Consider the following 22,032-nt stretch of genomic DNA (forward strand, 5'->3'; position numbering starts at 1 on the left):
GTTTTATGTTTACGCGGCGCGATGCAATGCAACGCAACGCGTAAAAAGCCAGTATAAGACATTATAATCAGTAATTATGTTCCCACTGGACGCAACAAATGCCTCGTTTGTAATGGGTTTTAATGTTTTTGTCTCGTCGCTCCGGCCGGGACACAGCATCAACAGTATGGTGAGGGACGTAACATTCCGTCTCACGCTTGAGGTATTCAGCCAATCACAACGCATTGGATAGCTGGCCAATCAGAGCACATCTCGCTTTTTCAGACCGATGAGCTTTGTAAAGATCGACGCATTTCAAAAAGGCGGGGCATAGAGGAGAAACAATAATGTACAGTATGTGGAAAATAATGTGTTTTTTTAACTTTAAACCGCATAAACACATTTCATTACACCAAATACACAAAATAACGTTCTTTTTAGCACCATCATATGACCCCTTTAAAATATTATTACAATTTAAATACAATTTTATTTTAATATATGTAATTTATTCCTGTAAAGGTAAAACTGAATTTTCAGCAGCCATTATTCCAGTCTTCAATCAATCGAATAATCATGATACTCTAATAATCATTCTGATGCAGTGTCAAGAAACATTTCTTATTATCATCAATGATCATATTTCTGTGGGAGCTGTGATATATATATACATTTTTGAGGATTCTTTTATGAATAGAAAGTTCAAAAGAACAGCATTTATTTCAAATAGATATTTTTTGTAACATTATACATGTCTTTACAGTCATTTTTATTAATGTATTGCAGCCTTGCTGAATAAATGTTTTCAGTAAGTACTCAAAAGTAATTTCTTAAAACAAAATCTTACTGATCACAAACTTTTGAATGGTAGATATTTATTTAAATGTTCTGGATAATATCTAGAACATCCTTTAACATTTGCTTCGCAAAGTAAACTAGTAAGGGCTTTTTCTTGCTTGTTGAGGCAGTAAGTTCACTAATAAGATATAGCACAGGGCTCATTGGGTAGAGAGACAGTGATGCTGATTGTGGATAATGTCTTTCCTGAGTTGTGTAATCTGTGGAGACTGAAGCTGCACTGTAACGCTCAAAGAGCAAGTTCAGGAACGAAATATAAAAGCAAGCAGCACTTCAGTCTTATGAAAGCCATAAGTACATTGCGATTAGATTTACAGGCTTGAAATATTCATGGCTTTCAAAAAAAATAAAAAACAGCAATGACAATAGTATCAAATACCTGTGGCATCCTACCAGGAAACTACCATTCATGAGTCATGACTTATTAAGTGTGAGAGAAAGCAACACATCAGCCAATACAGAGAGATTGTGTTTCTTTGTGTTTTCTGACCTTTTCTGTGGGGGTGCTAGGGGGGCTTGAGGTAGTCTGAGGGAGAGGAATACTGTCCACCAGCTCCAGAACACCCTGGATCTTCTGATCAGAAATCTTCACATGAAGTAAGGGCAGCTCCCCTGATACTTTGAACCTGGAAATGAACAGACCTTAGTGCATGTATGAGGATTAGGAGAGAGACACGGCAGAGAGCGAGAGCTAACCTGGGCATACGGGAATCTTTGTCCACCATACATTTAGCAAGTTGAAGTGTGACGTCCATCGGTTGCAGGATGTGTTGATAGGTGAAGCCTTTAACGCGAGCATTTTTCCATTTCTCTCCTTCAAAAAGAGCCGCCGTTAGAAATCGTTTGTGCAGACAGTTTAGTTTCTTCCCTGTGTTGCATTGTGTTTACCTGATTTGCTGTAGAGTATCTGGACACTGCGGAGCTCCAAGGAATATCTTTCATAGGCTCTATCCATGATTTCCTCTAGCGATGAGAAACTGGCAGATACCTGCTGATGGCTGCCCTGGTCTACACTGTTCAACTAAATGCACATACATATATTTACAGTCAGACGTTATTGACAGAAACAGTTCCCTCTTAAATATGTTTTTCCTTCCCTCCCTCACCTGCAGGTAACCAAAATCAACGATCATGAGGTCTGATTTGCTATCATAGAATCCAGACTTGGGAAGCAGCAGGTAGGAGGGTTTTAGATCGATCCTCAAGTCCAGCACCTTACGTGTCTCAATAATGTGAGACAAGCCTGGGTTCAGATAAAGACAAAGGGGACGTGTTAAAGATGACCACTCACATACTCATTCTCAATGTGACAACATTTCTGTGGGGATGATGGGAAACGAGGAGAGGGTTACCACTGGCTGTCTTCTCTTTGATCTCCTCAAGTTTGCTGAGTGTTGCTGAGGTGAGGACCTCCAGATCAACTCTTTTTCCCATCTTAAAGAATTCTGTGATGCTGATGACAGTCAGCTACAGAACAGACAAACGAACAGTAAATACTTTGAAGTAATTTTTAGTCTAAAGCCCTATTCGGACGGTAATTGTTTCTCGCAAGTGATTTTCACCATTTACAGGGGGTAGTTGTTGATTTTTATGCCGTCCGAATCCAGGATGTCGGTGTTTTTATATCGGTTTACCACTCCCGTAAAAATCCCCGGCCGAATTACCTACTGTTTTTTGACAAACACCAAGGTCGTGTGGTAATTTAATTGCCGTTCGAATCCACATCTCGGCGTTTACGAGAAGAAATCGATTCAAAATTCAGTGTTTAAACCCTTTTTGAGCATTCCTGAACACCGTAAGGTAACATTGTATAGAGTAATTTGCATACATATTTATTTCTGAAATGCTGGAAAGTACTATTTAAAAGAACAATATTTCATAACTGCTCTACCACAGTGACTGGGAGCAGAAAGATAAGAAAAGCACATAAACATTTGAAATGGGTCTTTATTATGGCAGCAGCAGGTATGCAATACAATTTGAAAATGTGTATTATAAACAGATATATATCGCGTATAATTATATACAACTATAGCGGTCTATTTTTAAACAGGAGATTTAAATAATCAAATAATAAATAAGATTATATATTATAAAATATGCTTGAAATAATAAGAATACATTTTACATAATAATAAGAATACATTTGTAAACAAAATTCATTTTATTTACAGCAGACAATCATGTGACTGGCCACGTGAGCAGCGCGTTCCCGGGTTCGTAGGATCACAGAACTCACTCCTCCACTGTGAATAAATCGCCATCCGAATCCATGAGTTTTATCACTGAGGTGATACGTAAATTGATTTTTTACAGACGTCCATATGAGAAACAATTACAGTCCGAATCGGGCTTAAGTGTCTAAATATTTATATATTAAAATGTTTTATTAAATATTGATATTACATTTAAAAATATATAAATTACTTGTATTATTTTAATGTATTAAATTAAGAACAAAATAATACACAATTATAAGAATAAATTGATTATATTTAGACTAATTATCTAAATGACCTCAATAATTTTTCCGTGTATAAATATTATTTTATTACATTAAATTAAGAACAATATATATATATATATATATATATAATTGTTTTTGTAGATATAAATACATATAGTACAATAGGCAGATAGATTATTATATTATATTTTGTATATAATGATATGTTATCTATTATATGATATGATATAATTATATTATTATATGAATTGTCAGTTTGAAGTTATCTGCAGAAGATGTAATTTGATTGGACTGACCAATTGCAGACACATGAATGTGATTTCTGTCAATAATTTTATGCAAACAATTCACAAACTACAATAACTGCAATAAAACAATTAATGTAAAAAAGCTGCACTTAAAATCCACTTAATCAAAAACACTTAACCAATGGCTCTCTTTGAAATCAAGGCATAACTACAGTGTGTCTCTTACAGCATCATAGATGATCTCAACAGGCTGTGAGTGGACTCTGAGAAGCTGGTCAGCAGGGCTGTCTTCTGGATTGAGCTCAAAGAGCACGCTGAGCAGAGAAGAGTCAGAGTCTCCAACTGACGCTATGAGAGACGGCACCTCCCCCTGCTGCTGCAGACCAGTCACGTACCAGTGCTCCAGCTTAGCCTCAACTCTACACAACACACACATTTCCTACAACTGAAGCCTATACTTTACATATGGCTCTATATATATATACTTGGCATTGGCCAACAAATATAAAATATATGTTTAATACTGTACATACCTGATGGCCTGTGCTCCTGGTCTCTGTGAGATGGACGTACTGAGGTCAATCATTTGCACTTTGAGGATCTCTGGAACGCCAGGCTCCTCTCTGAATGTTACTGAGGTGCTCAACAGTTTAAAATTGACAATCACAGCTACATACTGCACATAAGAACAAATATGCATAAACATGTGAGTATACTGTACGTCCAGGATAAACCGGATATGCAATATTTGACTTTTTTTTGTCAATGTGAAACAGGTTTTGTTAAGGTGCGGTCACATTAGCAAAATTTTGCTAATTAATTTCGGCCACTAATTTCGCAGAACAACAGTGACTTTACAAGATAGTTGTACAGAGTAATTTCCACTCACGTGTTTTGGTAAGGCAAGGTTATGAGAGCTCCCGCTGTAGCCAATGGCTGTGTAGAATTTCGTTTTCTCTTCAGGAGTCATGATGGAATCAATATCTGTACAAATAGAGTACATGAACATAAATATGGATGTACATTAAAAATTTGCATTTATTCATAGCGTAACAATTATTTTAGCGATTAACACTCACTCTTTGGCTCTTTATCTTCCTCTTCCTCTTTCTTCTTCCCTTCTTTCTTGCCAAAAAAGCTGCTGAAGAAGCCTCCTCCACTTTGTTTCTGAGTGGCAGCCTTTTTAGCAACCAGCTTCTGTCCTGACCGAACCACCTGTGGAGAGACAAAGTCAACTTACTAGACCAGATGAAAAATATAAAAACACCAGTACAGTATGGTTTCGGTTTTGATACATGTTGTCATACCTCCATCTGAATCTGCTGTCTGGCCAATACAATGTTGAACACATCCAGAACTTTCTCCAGCTCCTGAAAAACAAAAAAACACAATGAATAAATGTAAAACAAATAGTAAAACATATTTAAGAATGATCTAGGAAAAACTAATAATTCATTTTAAAATAGTATATGTTAAAGGTGCAGTAGGAGATCTTGGAAAATGCTAACTTTAGCCTGATGGCACTGAGAGCGAACGTCCCACCCTCCCTGCAAATCCCCCTCCAAAGCCATGCCTCCTGAACGCATGATCGCGAACAGACCAGACGACCAGAGACAACATTACTACAATATAGCATGTGTCATTCACCGGTGAGAAAACTTTATAGCACAGTTAGTAAAAGTACTACAATACCAGGAAGGTCAGGTTGTTGATATTTGCCTGCTATTCTCGCTCTGTCTGCACAGAGTACGTGACCGCATTGATGACGTATCATGTCTGCGCGAACAGGGTGCGCAGAGGTATGCAAATACACATGTTGACAGGCAGGTAGAAAAGTCAATCAAAATGCTCGGAATGAGTGTTTTGATTGGACGAACATTTCTTGGTTCTACGCCTTCCACAGAATATATAAATACATATAAATACATTTAGACCAATTAACTTAAATGATTGCTATCGGGATGTGAAGAGACTTTCAACCAGTATAACAAAAAATGTTTGTGAAGACAATCCCCTATTGCACCTTTAATACATTTGAAAAAATCATTATAAATTATTTCAGCATAACAATTTAAAGGGATAGTTCACCCAAAAATGAAAATTCTGTCATTAACTACTCATCCTCATGTCCTTACAATGTGAATGTGTCAGTTGCGTTGCTGTCTATGGAGGGTCAGAAAGCTCTCGGATTTCATCAAAAATATCTTAATTTGTGTTTCGAAGATGAATGAAGGTCTTGAAACATCTATAGTTCATACCTGGATCTGTTTCTCCGTGTCTTCTCGGACTTTACCCTGTGTGAGTTTGATTTTGTATGCAGCTTTGTAAGCCTTAAGTGTGTGCCTGTGCTTCTTGATGTTGTTCCAGTCCCACCTTTAATACATTTTAAAAAATCATTATAAATTATTTCAGCATAACAATTTAAAGGGATAGTTCACCCAAAAATGAAAATTCTGTCATTAACTACTCATCCTCATGTCCTTACAATGTGAATGTGTCAGTTGCGTTGCTGTCTATGGAGGGTCAGAAAGCTCTCGGATTTCATCAAAAATATCTTAATTTGTGTTTCGAAGATGAATGAAGGTCTTGAAACATCTATAGTTCATACCTGGATCTGTTTCTCCGTGTCTTCTCGGACTTTACCCTGTGTGAGTTTGATTTTGTATGCAGCTTTGTAAGCCTTAAGTGTGTGCCTGTGCTTCTTGATGTTGTTCCAGTCCCACATCTGGTTAAAGTGCCTGATATGCACTTCCAGTATACTGCTGATGCTGTATTTCCACCTGACCAATCAAAGGGGCCATGTTAGAAACACCAAGCTCCAATCAATCAGCCATATGAAACATCATCATATGAACACATAATGCACTTACCATTGCCTGGCATTTCTGTGGACTGGAACATCAGGCCTAAACTTTCTGTAGGGGCTATTCTTCACCATGCAGTCTATAGACTCCAACAGATCCACCATAGACATGTACTAGAAACACCCAAAGAACTTACTAACCCCAAACTTTTGAATGGTAGTTTATGCTTAAGACACATGATGGTGGCCATATTGTTATACCTGTGGCTTGGTCATCTCAATTGCGATGTTCTGAACCTCAAGATGCAGGTTTGCTTTTGGTGATTTTAGCTCAACTTCAGCATTAGGGTTGATGCACATCCTTGCAGAAGCAAATATGGGTTTGAAAACTGTATAAAGAAACAAATCAGTTCATCATGATGGGTGCAATGATTTATAATGCTAACCCTAAGTTGGTCATAAATCCTTTAACCATCAAAATTATTTCATTATATCTCATTGACAAAAGCTCAGTGCATTCATATGCATGTTAAATGTAGCTGTATTGGCACTCTTACTGACATTTGTGGTTTAACTAGTACATGTAAATATGGGGCTGTAGTAGAAATAGTACACTCTGTGATTACTGGAGTTAGTGTGCTAAGAGGTGTGTCATGTGTACCGTTTGAGATCACATAGCGTGTTTAAATAGCACTTGAAAATGAACCTGTGGTAGGTAACACACACACACACACCCAACAAAAGTACAGTATGAAACAATAGGGTAGGCAACAGCCAAAGATGATACATCATTATTACTTTTTTACTATTTACAATTTAATATTTACTTAAGGCTTTCAGTTAAGCACGACACCAAAACATACTAACAAAGCTATACTAAACAGCTCCAGGCCAGATAATAATAAAGAAAGAAAATACAGAATATGTAATAAGAAAATACATACTGTACTGATAGCCTTGCAGTTCCTCATTTTTTGTGCTGATTCCCACTTTCAGCTTGTCCTGCAAGCACAAAAAGGTGATTTTGAGATATATTTTTCAAAATTGTAAAATGTAAATATACATACACAGTGAGATTGAAAAGTCTGAGTTCTCTTTTCTTTTTCATTTCCTTTATTTTCATTGCAAAAAAAGTTGAACTGAAAACTTTCAGAAATTATAATTTTTTTTAATTTCTCAGTATTTAGGGTGTTCCCATTTGTTTTAATCACAGCAGCACTAGAGCTACACGAACTGCAAATGTTCAGAGGTGTAAAGAGTACCTAAAAACCATACTTGAGTAAAAGTACAGATACCTTACAGTGAAAATTACTCCACTACACTTTACAAGTCACCAATTCCAAAACAACTTGAGTAAAAGTCTTAGAGTATCTGATTTTAACAGTACTTAAGTATTTTACTTATACTAAATATAGGCTCAAAGATGCACTAGTCAAAGAGACATGTTGGAAGAAGCTGGGGAAAAAGGCAGAGGCAAGCCTTGGGCCACGTGCGCGGTCCTTACAACCTCAAAATTACAAAACACAAAACACAAACAAACAAAAAAACAATATATTTCAAAAAGGTCTCTTCGGTATAATGGATAAATTAAATGTTAAGTCAAATGAAAAAGCCGAAGCCTTCTTGCAGTGGATGTGCTGGTTTGGGCCTGATCGCCAGCTGCAGTTATGTCTTTATCTCATATCTAGGGCTGCCTTCCAGTTTTTATGCCCTTCACTCGCAAACTTCCCTCAGTCTCGTTTACTCGGATGTACGTCATTGATTACGTTGCATGAGTGCAACCTGAACTGGAACATCCTAAGCCCTTGATCACTTAGAATCAGCTATGGAGTTGGTTTATTGTTTATTGTTTTCCCTTATGAATTTTTTGGTGCAGCATTCTATATGTATATAGGTATGTTTGGGCTGTTCTAAATGTTAAAAAAATTATTTATATATTATAGAGTTGTTTGAGGTGGGGATAAATTAAACGCGATCTGCGATGACGTCACAATCGTGTTGCATTGTGGTCTATGGAGCGGCCTGAAGTGTGCATATGAAGCAGACTCGCTCCCTCGGTCAAAATCGAGGGTCTGTCCATATAAACTTCCCTCGTTCACTTCACGAAGTGGAATGCACTTCAAAATGGCAGCGGGGATACCCCGAGGGGAAGTGCGTAGGGAAGTTCACGAGTGCGTGTCTAAAAGTGGAGTGGAACGCAGCCTAGAACACCTCTGATTCACAAATACTTGCTAAGGAACTCGCATTCACATAAAGTAGCCTTGTTGACAAGTTTGGGTGAGTAAGGGCAAAACGCAGTACTTTCAGTGACCTGTAATAGGCAGTATCACGTCTTTTGTAGCAGAAATAAACTACTGCAGAAAAAGCTAGGTCCATGCAAAATGTAATGTGTAACTGCATCACTCATTTCAAGTAAAGAAGTACAGATACTCATTCAAAAATGTAGTGAAGTAAAGAGTAAATGTTGCTAATATCTTTGATACTCAGTACAACTACAAAGTACACGAAAACATACTCAAGTACAGTAACTAATTACATTTACTCCAACACTTTACACCTCTGCAAAGGTTTGTGTAAAATGTGATGATCATGTTATCTAGCATGATTTGAGAATAATCCAATACTTCAAAGAGACCCTGTGCTTGTCACAAATTTGATGAATCTATTTCCAGGATTAAATAATAAAAAAATAATGTTTTTTATTTTTTTAATGTGGTCTCAGACATTTGGACTCCACATACATACACAGAGATATGCATGTTGTAGAGGCCCCAAAAAATCTTATTTTTATGTCTCTGAAAAGCCATCCACACACAATGAGGTGGACAGCTTTCTCATCTTTATGCAGCACAATATTAATTCAGTATGTGCCTCTTACAAAAGTGAGTATATCCTCTTGGCCAGTAAGAATAAAATCCCCCACACAGATTATACAGACTACACTCTCAAACACACAGGGATGTGCATCAGAAACCACAGTCACAGTGCTATACACCATTTGGCTTAGCTAACTAGATACAATCTGCAAGGTATTGAAACCCATTTCGAGCTCATTTTAGGACACAGATATTTCTACACATTGCTCAACCATAAATACACCTATTTATTTATTTATTGACTCATTTAAGATACACAGTAGAAGATGGACCAGATCAGTTTGGATGTTTATTTAATAAAGTATTTATTAAAAAGTTTTAATATCGGTTGGGCAGCACATTCAGGCCTGGATAGATATAGTAGATAGAGAGCATGTGCAGAACATAGTTAGTCATGTCTGTTATCTAGTTGAGGCAGTGCAAAAACCACTGGGAGCAAGGTCTTTTGCTTCTTTAAAAGACTAAGAAAGATTAACAGGTAAATAGAGAGAGATTAAAAGTATGAGAGATTAAAAGTGCTAGGAGCTACACAAGCTCAACCATTACTGCTGTACTTGGATGTCACAAGCCTTGATGAGAGATAAGTCAAATGTTTACCCAGATGCCTCCAGTTTAAGAGTCCTCAAACTGACAAATTAACCGTTACAGCTTTCAGCAGCCGAGTTTACATCAACAAGATGAAAGATTTTCAGTATAGCTGTTTACAATAAACTATATCAGTTCCTAATATGATCATAAATGAATAGTGATCAAGCTATAAAATATTAATACATATTAACTTTTATTATGTTTTATCATGTGTTTCTTTCTAGTACTTGCAATGTAACTGCTAACCCGTTTAAATAGTAAGCTTTTTAAAATACACCTTCACTGACTAAAGAACATTTTGTACTGATTGTCTGTAAGCACCTTCAGATCTTCCCACACTTTGTCTGTACATGTACACACACAAATAGAAGCAGGTGGGTTGTTTCCTTGCATCTACGGGGTATAACAGGTTAAAAAAAAGCAATTTATACTTACTTCTTGTGTTTCTTCTAAATGAAAGGGTAAGTTGATATTTCTGTTATCAATTACTCACCCTCGTGTTGCTCCATTTCGTAAGATTTTCATTCATATTTAAAACACAAATGAAAATATTTTAAAGGGGTCATATGATGCAATTTAAATTTTTCCTTTCTCTTTGGAGTGTTACAAGCTCTTGGTGCATAAAGAAGATCTGTAAAGTTGCAAAGACTAAAGTCTCAAATCCAAAGAGATATTCTTTATAAAAATTAAGAGTCAGCCACGCCTACCTAAAACGGCTTGTTCTAACACGTCCCCACATATCTACGTCATTATGTGGGAAGATTTGCATAACGCCACCCAAATGTTCACGCAAAGAAAGAAGGCATAACTTTTATTCTCGCTGTAGTATTGTTGTTGCCGCCGCCGCCGCCATGTCGTGAAGGCACTGTGTGATTCGTTGTGAAAGCGAAACTTCTTTGTTTGGCCTTCCAAAAGAGGACGATATCCGCTTCGTCATGCCTAGAGCTGATCCGTGCAGGTCGCTGAGGAAATACAACAACTTTGCGCTGTGAATCGCCAGATCGGCTTTCACCGTGGACAAAGCGGAGTCCAACCCAGGGTCATCACATGTTGTTGCCGCAAGCCCTCCGGACGCTCCTTTGTCGAATCCGCTGGCCGCGCCGCTCTCAAGCGCGCCGCCTCTGCTCACTCTAGGCTGCCGCCGCTCACTCTAGGCCGCCGTGTGTGACGCTGTGTTTCGTTGTGAAAGCGAAATTTTCCGTCACACGCTTGAGGTATTCGTCTAATCATAACGCACTGGATAGCTGGCCAATCAGAGCACACCTAGCTTTTCAGACCGATGAGCTGTAAAAATCAAAGCGTTTCAGAAAGGCGGGGCATAGAGGAGAAACAATAATGTACAGTATGTGGAAAATAATGTGTTTTTTGAACCTTAAACTGCATAAACACATTTCATTACACCAAATGCACAAAATAATGTTCTTTTTAGCAACATCATATGACCCCTTTAATGAAAACTGGGATATTTACACTGTTATAAACACTGTAGGGTATCAGAGTGAATCAGACCATTTAAGATTTGATCAGATTGGTGTTGAACAACCCGAAGAGCCAAATTCCACAAAGAGGTCCAGGATAACAAGACAACATCATAAATCTGTCCAGATCCTAGCGCCAGCCAGTCTGAGGCAAGCCTAACCAACCAGCTCTTTCACAGAACAGCTTGCAACATTAACACAAAAGAACACTTATTGATAATCCCAACTCAGGAAGGAGTTTATCAAATTTGGGGCAAGTAACCAAGATAAATGGTCAAAGAGATGCACAGCTGACCATCACATGTAAATCCATGATAGAAATCATGAGCTACACTTCCTCGGACAGGTTTCCCCCACCCAGGACAAAGACCAGGCTCCTTCTAGACCTTTTGACCTTTTTGTTCCTCACAAAGCACACCCTCACGTTCACAGAACGACAGAGAGACTGTCTTTTACATATGTAGATGCATCTAAAATCATCTTAAAAGGGCTTATAAATGAACATCAGTCCATTGCATAACTTCATAGCATGTACAGTATGTAACCCACACATTTGTCTATAATGTTCTAATCACTCATTGTGTATGCATTTTTAATAACTATTGAATAGCTTATGGGTTCATATTCATGTTTAGTAGGTGTGGGTTTGAATCTTCTTGCTTGAAACGTTTCTTCCAATCAAATCTTTGTCAAATGTATTATATTCTTGTTATAGAAATCATGTTCAAATTATACTCTACAAGAGCGGGAAAATTCGGATCATGTGACTCATAAGATAACAGGTTGATTTATGTATTGGGAGGAGAAACATAGCAACACCCCGAGCTAAGACAATGTCTAATTGGTCAAGACACCATTTGGGATGTGTCCAACCGCCATGTTTAAATACACAGGACACCATTAAATTATGATTTTTCTTGCCTTTTTGCCACCGCGTTTTGACTAGGGGTGCAAAGGTGTGGAACATTTCTGGTAAATTTCCAAAAATCCCTGGGATATTCCAAAAAATCCTGGAAAGTTTCCCAAATTTCTGGAATATTTCCAAAATTTACTGGAAAATTTCCACCTTTTTGCAACCCTAGTTTTGATGCTGCTTTTTAGCGTTCTTTGAGTGTGCTCTGGCTTACACGCCAGCTGCTCCTCTAAAACCATGAGAAGAAACGCCATCTAGTCTCATCACTCTTCTTGCTGGCTTCTACTTTAATTTCTTTTCCGTTGAGAGTTTCGTGTTCTGAGTTAAGTTTTGCCGCAACGCTGTGTCTCCGAGTCCGACCTCGAATGCCCATCTAAAACTTCAACCAGCCCACAACTCCGCAACTTCAGCCAATCCCTGACTTCACTACGAACGACCACTGAACTTCCAGCCAATCAGCAACCTTGGGAAACCCCTTACTGCAACTACTACAACAAAAGGGAATCCCTTAACACAAGTACAACCTCCAGATTCTAGCTGAACGGGTGCATTTAATATAAAGTTTATAGCATCATTGAGAGACTCAATGTGAGGGTTAATTAGATGATTGATGGTTGTTCAGGTCTATGCAATTGCATATATTGCTATAAACTTGGGATTTCATATTTTTATATGTAACCTAATCTAACACATAAACACATGCATTCACACAGGTTGCAGAAAGAGAGAAAGTGAGGAAAGAATGAGTTTAGAAGAGGGTTGTGGGTTTTTGTTAAATGTGAGCCAAAATCATCACAATTAAAAGAACCAAAGACTTAAACTACTTCAGTCTGTGTGCATTGAATTTATTTAATACACGAGTTTCACAATGAGTTGAATTACTGAAATAAATGAACTTTTCCATGACATTCTAATTGATTGAGATGCACCTGTATCTTGTGTTTTGTGCTTACAAGTTAATATCTTAAACTGCTGATCTTGTTACTGTGCTAATTAAGTGTTTTCACTATATTTTGGATTTGAATATCCATTGCAGAGTTGATGTTAAACGGCTCGTTCAATGAATCGCTGGCCGACTCAGTGATCAACCGCAGAACAGCGATTCTGTTTAAATTCCCTATAAAACTATAATTTATTCCCTTTGAGTTAAATTGACCTGTTTCCCTTACAACACTGATCAGCACACATTCATTGAGCACATCAAATATGGTAAATGGAAGATCAATCATACTTGCAAGAACAAACCTCATTGATTATTGTGCATCAAGCAAGTGTGGGTGACCAATTTGATGTGCTCTTTATGTGCATTGATGTATATGCGTTATTGAATGTTTATATGTGAATAAAACCCTAAATTAAATCATATAAAGCGATTGTGTCTCTTCAGAAGGCATGGATTAAACCACTTTATTCCTATGGATTAATTTTACAACGTCTTTATGAAGCATCATATTTTTGGTGTAATGGACCTCAGAGGCACAGAAATCTATCATTAAAAATCGCTTAATTTGTGTCGAAGATGAACAGAAGTCTTATTGGTTTGAAACAACATGAGGGTGAGTAAATGATGACAGATCAGTTTTTAAACTTTTTAATATGGTGCACCATTTACAATGCCTGAGGACAACATAGTACGTCTTCAATACTATGAAAATCTCAATTAAACAACACTTTAGAGCTCAGCTGTTAGAGAGAAAAAAAGCACATTACCACTATTTCTTCCCATGAGCCTCTGTAGAAGATTGGGCCGTTCACATTCCAATAGGCACAAAAACACTCCAGGCGGCCCAGCTTATGTAGAGGATACATACAGACACGTTAGACACACAACCACAGCTGTACTATGAGATCTTATTATTATTATTACGGAAAATAAGACATATTCTCTGGTTGTTTACCTTGTAGATGATCTTGGCTGCTTCATTCAGAATGCAAGGCTTCCAGTTCTCATCTGCTGTCTATAAGAGAGAAAAACTGAGGACGTACTGAAAGACCAGAGCATGCAAATAAGAACTGCTCATTTCATATTAATCGTAATTGCAAGTGGTCTTCATTTTGTGACATTTATATGAATGTTTTGAAAGAGCACCTGTAGACTGAGTTCTGAAAGAGTCATGCCCATAGCAAGAGGTCTTTGAGGATCTGATACCTGAAGCACAGATGGAAAATGAAAACATCTCATCTAATTACACAAATCTTCATTAATATGCAACACATAGGTTCAAAAATACACATAACTCAAAAGCTGAGCTGTATGGAGAGTCAACACTTACATCATCCTCATATCTGATGTGAATGCTGGTGATTTTGACCTGGAGGTTTTTGATAACCTGTGTAGCCAGTTTCTCAGCAAATGTGTCCTTCTTTTCTTCCTGGGGCTTCTCTGAAATTAAAAATTATTTAGTAAACACAAAGGGTTTATCATAACTCCATCCGATTTGTCATTCTAATGCCTTATACAATCTAATACTTATGCAAACATATTTAGTCCAACAAACAGAATAAAGCTATTTAAAATATTGCTCATATTTGCCACGATCACAGTCGTTCACAGTCTCCCTGGGCCACCCACCTGCTTTATGTTCATACTTTTTAGATCTCCTAAAGGGTTTTTTACGCTTTTTAAGCTTACGTCCTTTGTCTTACCGAGTGCAGCATTGGGAGAGAGAGAAAAGTTGGTGAGGTAGAAAAGAACTAGTGCAGCAATAAACACACACACTTGGATTAAACAAACATAGAACTGCACCAAAGCACACCAAGTAGTGGGGAAGAAAAAAAATGTCTACACATATACACCCTCAATGCACACTTTCAAATAAATAAAAAAAAGTCTCCTTGAGATGGGCGTATGACTAGCCTGCTATAGGAATGGGTCTGTACATACCCTGTGGTGGATTCTTATACACATAACTCTCCAGATTAAACACAAACTCTCCAGCCTGAGAGCCTGCCGTCCATCAGATGCAGCACAAAACAAACACACACAGCTGTTAGAGATAGAGATCTGAATGGATGGATGGCACGGACGGAGGGATGGATGGATGGATGGGTGGGTTGATACTAGGGATGGCTCGATACCCACCGATCCGATACCAAAAATCCTGAGTATCTGCCGATACCGATATCGATCCGATACCAGCGCAGTTTTTTTAAATCAGTGTAGAATTTCTATACATCAAAGTGTAAGTCGATCATCGCTCTGTTTTTATATGTTACACACAATCTACTAAATATAGACAGTTTCATTACAAAGAAAAATAACAAACAAAAAATATATAATCATAATCTATGACAAAAATACTATTATAAACTAGGTTAATGGATAATTCAGTAGCAAAAGTTACTCTAGAAAAATCATGAGTGCACAATTTTTTATAAAATCCTAAACTTTTAGTGAAAAAATATACATTATTTAGTGGGTAACAAAAAAAATTTAATAAGTGTTGGACTAAATCTGGTAGGCCTACACATTGCTCTTTGTATTGTTGTGAAATACATTCATGAAAAACAAGTAATATATTTATATATAAATATATACTATAGTAGTCAACATTTGAAGTGGATCAAAAACTTTCATCAAAGTTGTCCTAAAACCAAAACAACAGCTTTTCTTATCTTAGGACAACTTTGATTAACTTTTCTGATCCACTTCAAATGTTGACTACTGTATAAATTAAAAGACATTTATTTTAAATGTATAGCAGAGTAATGAGGCAGCAACATATGATAGATAAGACGAACAAGAAAGGCTATTAATAATCGTTCATTGTGCAAAAGTATTATAATACTAAAGGCTCCAAATACAGAGCGGCACAAAGCGCTTATGCGCATCCTGTGCGCAGAATGATGCGCTTGAAGCAACACGGCGTCACAGAGCGCAGCGCTCCGCATAAAGAAGTTCAAAGCAGAAGAAGTAGAAAGTAGAAAGTAGAAATTTACACGATTTAGAAACAGCATGAAACTCCAAGATATTCCTTTTATGCGAAACCACTTATCTTTAATTTACATATCAAGTATAACATTAGGAACATTTAATCATCTTGGAGAGAGTTTAATCACATTAGGAACATTTAATCACCTTGGAGAGAGTTTCAGCATCTTGACTGTCATAACTGAACGCGACGCCAGTTTGAATGCTGAATGGAGGATGACAGACTGTCAGACACAGCGGAGAGAAGAGTTTACGTCAACTTGACCTAAATATTCATCTGTACCTCACATTAAACTATGGAACGGCTTCAGAACACTTGGAATATAGCGCACGAAAACTTTATTGTGCTTTATAATGTTTATGTGGCTTTCGTGGGGCTTAATAATAACACAGAATAGTATACACACTAAATCGGATTTGGATCGGTCTCGTCTGACCGATACCCCCATCCAGCAGAAAATGCCAGTATCGGAGCGATACCGATCCTGAATATCGGATCGGCGCACCCCTAGTTGATATATGAATAAATATTGGAATTAATGCAGGGATGAACTCATATTTAAACTGATGTTCTGAAATAATTTTTATACTGAGGCCATTGACAGATAAATGGGTGATATAATAAATCTATAAAAAAAAAAAGTAAAAACAGCATTATTGTGAAATATTACAATTTAGAACAACTGTTTTCTATTTTAATATATTTAAAAATGTAATTAATTATGGCAAAGTTGATGGCATTACTCCAGTCTTAAGTGTCACATCATCCTTCAGATATCATGCTAATATGCTGATTTGGGATTTAAGAAAGAATGATTTATTATGAAATTATGAATTATTCAATTAATTGAAAGTTCAAAAGAACAGCATTTATTTAAAAAAAAAAAATACAAATTTTGTAACATTACAAATGTCCTTACAGTCACTTTAGACACTAAATCGGATTTGGATCGGTCTCGTCTGACCGATACCCCCATCCAGCAGAAAATGCCAGTATCGGAGCGATACCGATCCTGAATATCGGATCGGCGCACCCCTAGTTGATATATGAATAAATATTGGAATTAATGCAGGGATGAACTCATATTTAAACTGATGTTCTGAAATAATTTTTATACTGAGGCCATTGACAGATAAATGGGTGATATAATAAATCTATAAAAAAAAAAAGTAAAAACAGCATTATTGTGAAATATTACAATTTAGAACAACTGTTTTCTATTTTAATATATTTAAAAATGTAATTAATTATGGCAAAGTTGATGGCATTACTCCAGTCTTAAGTGTCACATCATCCTTCAGATATCATGCTAATATGCTGATTTGGGATTTAAGAAAGAATGATTTATTATGAAATTATGAATTATTCAATTAATTGAAAGTTCAAAAGAACAGCATTTATTTAAAAAAAAAAAATACAAATTTTGTAACATTACAAATGTCCTTACAGTCACTTTAGATCAATTTAATGTATCCTTGCTGATGAATAAAAGTATTAATTTCTTTCCAAATAAATTTTGAATAGTACTGTTATAGTTTTATTTGAACATCATAACAATATAGTGTTAAGTATAAAAGATAGAATATTTATTATGGAATCTGCTATAGAAAAAACACAGTTTCAATTAGGAAGAAGAGCTCCTAATAATAGGGACTTCTGGGATGCTGTTTCCACAGAGCTTTAATATCGTTACATACAACTCACTTCATATGTCCTGTTAAAGAGAAAGTGCTCGTAAAGGTTTAAAATGTTTGCCATATTACATTGTTATCCTTTTAAGTTAGTGCTAGAAGATGATCCAAATCTTAAAACAGGCAAAAACAACATCGGCTGAAGCAATAAACTGATACAATGCAGATTTAATGTGCAAACTCAAATAAATGGAGGAATGAATGATGAATGAAGTTGAAACAGACTGATTATGGTATGATTGGATGGGATTAAATGAAATGATGAACACCCGTTAATAGTTATACTCTCAATAACTGCATATGAATTGTACAGAGAGCATAAAAAGAGAACTGGCAAATTTTAATGCAAAAGTTGACTATGTACTAGGTCAAGAAAGCATTACATCCTTCGCATACAAACAGACAAGGGGTTCCTCACCTCTGCGTGCAACCAGCTGCAGGGTTTCCTCAATGCGCTGAAGCTCCTTCTGTTTGGCCTCCTGCTGGTAACGCTCTTCTTTAACGGGATCATATTTAATTGCTTTAAACACACAATACACACGCAGTTAGAGGTAAACAAACATCAAAGATACCATTTATATCATTAACACCTCAGAAGTCTTTAATTTATTACTAATCTGTTTTCACTACTGCCACCTAACATTGCGTTTGTCATACCCATAAATGTACAGTGGAAAACCAAACACTGGGAGCTCAGTCAACCATGTAATAACAGAAAAGTAATTTACAATGACCATTTCCCACTGTTTGAACTGTGGCTTATAAGTAGCTACAGTCTAATGCTGCTCATTCAAGCAGACTTAAGATTTTAATTGTGGCTTTGTCCTCTGATTTGGTTCAGACCAATCCATGTGAGAAACAAAAACTAGGGATGCACCGATATGAAAATTTTGGCCGATACCGATAACCGATTATTCTTTATTTTTGAAAGCCGATAACCGATATGTTGGTCGATAAATCTATATCCTTGACCGTTGTTTTGTTTTGATCTCACTGCTGTGTTTCCGTGTGCGTCACTTCGGAGCGGTGCATGCGCAAAGCCGACCTCATACGTCATTCCCCCGGAACTGCTTCGGTTTACAACAGTGAGCGCAAGCTAGATTCAAGTGATTATTAAGTTTTGAATATGGATATTTTTCTTACAAAAACGCATCGATTCGCTACAGAAAGCCTTTGTTCATCCCCCGGAGCCGAGTGAAACACTTTTTTTTTTTATGGATGGGCGATTTTTATTTAAGTCTGATACAATGCAGATTTAATGTGCAAACTCAAATAAATGGAGGAATGAATGATGAATGAAGTTGAAACAGACTGATTATGGTATGATTGGATGGGATTAAATGAAATGATGAACACCCATTAATAGTTATACTCTCAATAACTGCATATGAATTGTACAGAGAGCATAAAAAGAGAACTGGCAAATTTTAATGCAAAAGTTGACTATGTACTAGGTCAAGAAAGCATTACGTCCTTCGCATACAAACAGACAAGGGGTTCCTCACCTCTGCGTGCAACCAGCTGCAGGGTTTCCTCAATGCGCTGAAGCTCCTTCTGTTTGGCCTCCTGCTGGTAACGCTCTTCTTTAACGGGATCATATTTAATTGCTTTAAACACACAATACACATGCAGTTAGAGGTAAACAAACATCAAAGATACCATTTATATCATTAACACCTCAGAAGTCTTTAATTTATTACTAATCTGTTTTCACTACTGCCACCTAACATTGCGTTTGTCATACCCATAAATGTACAGTGGAAAACCAAACACTGGGAGCTCAGTCAACCATGTAATAACAGAAAAGTAATTTACAATGACCATTTCCCACTGTTCATTCAAGCAGACTTAAGATTTTAATTGTGGCTTTGTCCTCTGATTTGGTTCAGACCAATCCATGTGAGAAACAAAAACCTTAAAGGGTTAGTTCACCCAAAAATGAAAATCAGGCTGCGTTTTACTCACCCCTGAGGCATCCTAGGTGTATATGACTTTCTTCTTTCAGACGAATCCAGTTGGAGTTATATTAAAAATTGTCTTTGATCTTTCAAGCTGTTTAATGCCACTCAGAGGGTGTTGCATTGCTTCAGTCCAAAAGAACTTAAATAAAAATCGCCCATCCATAAAAAAAAAAAGTGTTTCACTCGGCTCCGGGGGATGAACAAAGGCTTTCTGTAGCGAATCGATGCATTTTTGTAAGAAAAATATCCATATTCAAAACATAATAATCACTTTAATGTAGCTTGCGCTAACAGTCCTACACGGAAGCAGCTCCGGGCAGATGACGTATGAGTTGAGCGTTGCGCATGCGCCGGTGAGTCTCGTGAAAACCAACGTTTGTTCATATTGTTGATGAAAATAATAAGAGAAAAATACAAGTGGTTGTTGTTATTAATAATATATCAATGATTTTGAAAAAGTAACAAATTAATACCACTGTTTTAAATAGCAGCCGTTGAGCTGCGCGTGCTGAAGCTGAAGAGCTGAATGAACATGGTAAACTGAAGCGTTTTGCTGGCAGCTTATTTAACTCAAGGAAATGCATCCTGAGATTAATATTAATACAACATAAACATAATATTACAACTTATATATGTACAAAATGACGCAGTTATTGCATGCTATAGTCAGAATGTGTGATCCTGTTGTGGATGCGCTCTTCCCATAACAACGCGCTGAAACATGGCAACTAAACCCAAAGAATTCACAATGTTTTATTATAATAATGTTCTCATTAGAATGTTATATACACGACATTCCCAATCATAGTTATTAATGTTGTGCACTGCTGTTTGAGCTGCGTGTGCTGAGCTAAAGATGATCACCGGTAAACTGAAGCGCTCTTTTAACTTAACCAAACGCATTCTATATGAGATAAATCAGGTATACATCAAATAAACACAATATTACAATGTACAATTGCACAAAAGGCTGCAAACGAACAGCGCGCATCTGAAGTGTCTCTGAAGGAAATAATGCATTATTTATCGGCTTTAAGATATCGGCCAAATTTTCTTATCAGGCCGATACCGATAACAGAAAAAATGAGCCGATATGGGCCAATACCGATATGGTGGCCGATATATCGTGCATCCCTAACAAAAACCTTAAAGGGTTAGTTCACCCAAAAATGAAAATCAGGCTGCGTTTTACTCACCCCTGAGGCATCCTAGGTGTATATGACTTTCTTCTTTCAGACGAATCCAGTTGGAGTTACATTAAAAATTGTCTTTGATCTTTCAAGCTGTTCAATGCCACTCAGAGGGTGTTGCATTGCTTCAGTCCAAAAGAACTTAAATAAAAATCGCCCATCCATAAAAAAAAAAAAAGTGTTTCACTCGGCTCCGGGGGATGAACAAAGGCTTTCTGTAGCGAATCGATGCATTTTTGTAAGAAAAATATCCATATTCAAAACATAATAATCACTTTAATGTAGCTTGCGCTAACAGTCCTACACGGAAGCAGCTCCGGGCAGATGACGTATGAGTTGAGCGTTGCGCATGCGCCGGTGAGTCTCGTGAAAACCAACGTTTGTTAACAGGATCAAAGGAAGCAACTTTTCCTTACTTTAGCAAAGGAAAACCAGTCTCCTCTTGGCTTATATCGAAATCCTCTGACATTCTTTACAAATCCTCGTTTTGTACTTCTAATCCTTGACCGTTGTTTTGTTTTGATCTCACTGCTGTGTTTCCGTGTGCGTCACTTCGGAGCGGTGCATGCGCAAAGCCGACCTCATACGTCATTCCCCCGGAACTGCTTCGGTTTACAACAGTGAGCGCAAGCTAGATTCAAGTGATTATTAAGTTTTGAATATGGATATTTTTCTTACAAAAACGCATCGATTCACTACAGGAGGCCTTTGTTCACCCCCGGAGCCGTGTGAGACACTTTTCTTTTATGGATGGGTGATTTTTATTGAAGTTCTTTTGGACTGAAGCAATGCAACACCCGCTGAGTGGCATTAAACAGCTTGAAAGATCAAAGACAATTATTATATAACTCTGAAATAAGAAAGTCATATACACCTAGGATGCCTCGGGTGTGAGTAAAACGCAGCCTAATTTTCTTTTTTGGGTGAACTAACCCTTTAATGCCTACTATTGTATATGCTTCCACTGTTTATCTCTCTTCACCAGAGTAATAAAAGAGACAGGTATGAAGATCAAACAAACAATGTCATATAAAGAAAATGCCACTTG

The 22,032-nt window shown here is 37.1% G+C and overlaps 1 protein-coding gene across 1 annotated transcript in view; it reads right to left on the reverse strand.

Annotated features, from left to right (window-relative positions):
• Positions 1–22,032, reverse strand: part of LOC107586019 (vacuolar protein sorting-associated protein 13C-like) — a 64,591-nt gene that overhangs the window by 36,886 nt on the left and 5,673 nt on the right. The window contains exons 5-27 of the mRNA XM_016273232.1: positions 19,339–19,440; positions 15,095–15,157; positions 14,783–14,851; positions 14,484–14,593; positions 14,300–14,359; positions 14,109–14,168; positions 13,921–14,001; positions 7,300–7,357; positions 6,617–6,744; positions 6,423–6,529; positions 6,161–6,332; positions 6,020–6,024; positions 5,811–5,925; positions 4,860–4,922; positions 4,632–4,767; positions 4,442–4,536; positions 4,086–4,228; positions 3,779–3,971; positions 2,190–2,304; positions 1,944–2,080; positions 1,726–1,858; positions 1,534–1,651; positions 1,328–1,463 (exon numbers count right to left, since the gene is read on the reverse strand). Of these exons, the coding sequence (XP_016128718.1) occupies positions 1,328–1,463; positions 1,534–1,651; positions 1,726–1,858; positions 1,944–2,080; positions 2,190–2,304; positions 3,779–3,971; positions 4,086–4,228; positions 4,442–4,536; positions 4,632–4,767; positions 4,860–4,922; positions 5,811–5,925; positions 6,020–6,024; positions 6,161–6,332; positions 6,423–6,529; positions 6,617–6,744; positions 7,300–7,357; positions 13,921–14,001; positions 14,109–14,168; positions 14,300–14,359; positions 14,484–14,593; positions 14,783–14,851; positions 15,095–15,157; positions 19,339–19,440 (2,399 nt within the window). The remainder of the gene's footprint in view (positions 1–1,327; positions 1,464–1,533; positions 1,652–1,725; positions 1,859–1,943; positions 2,081–2,189; positions 2,305–3,778; positions 3,972–4,085; positions 4,229–4,441; positions 4,537–4,631; positions 4,768–4,859; positions 4,923–5,810; positions 5,926–6,019; positions 6,025–6,160; positions 6,333–6,422; positions 6,530–6,616; positions 6,745–7,299; positions 7,358–13,920; positions 14,002–14,108; positions 14,169–14,299; positions 14,360–14,483; positions 14,594–14,782; positions 14,852–15,094; positions 15,158–19,338; positions 19,441–22,032) is intronic.

This window comes from Sinocyclocheilus grahami, unplaced genomic scaffold, assembly GCF_001515645.1.
Source record: "Sinocyclocheilus grahami isolate Dianchi unplaced genomic scaffold, SAMN03320097.WGS_v1.1 scaffold76.1, whole genome shotgun sequence".
In the NCBI taxonomy this organism is placed as follows: Eukaryota; Metazoa; Chordata; class Actinopteri; order Cypriniformes; family Cyprinidae; genus Sinocyclocheilus; species Sinocyclocheilus grahami.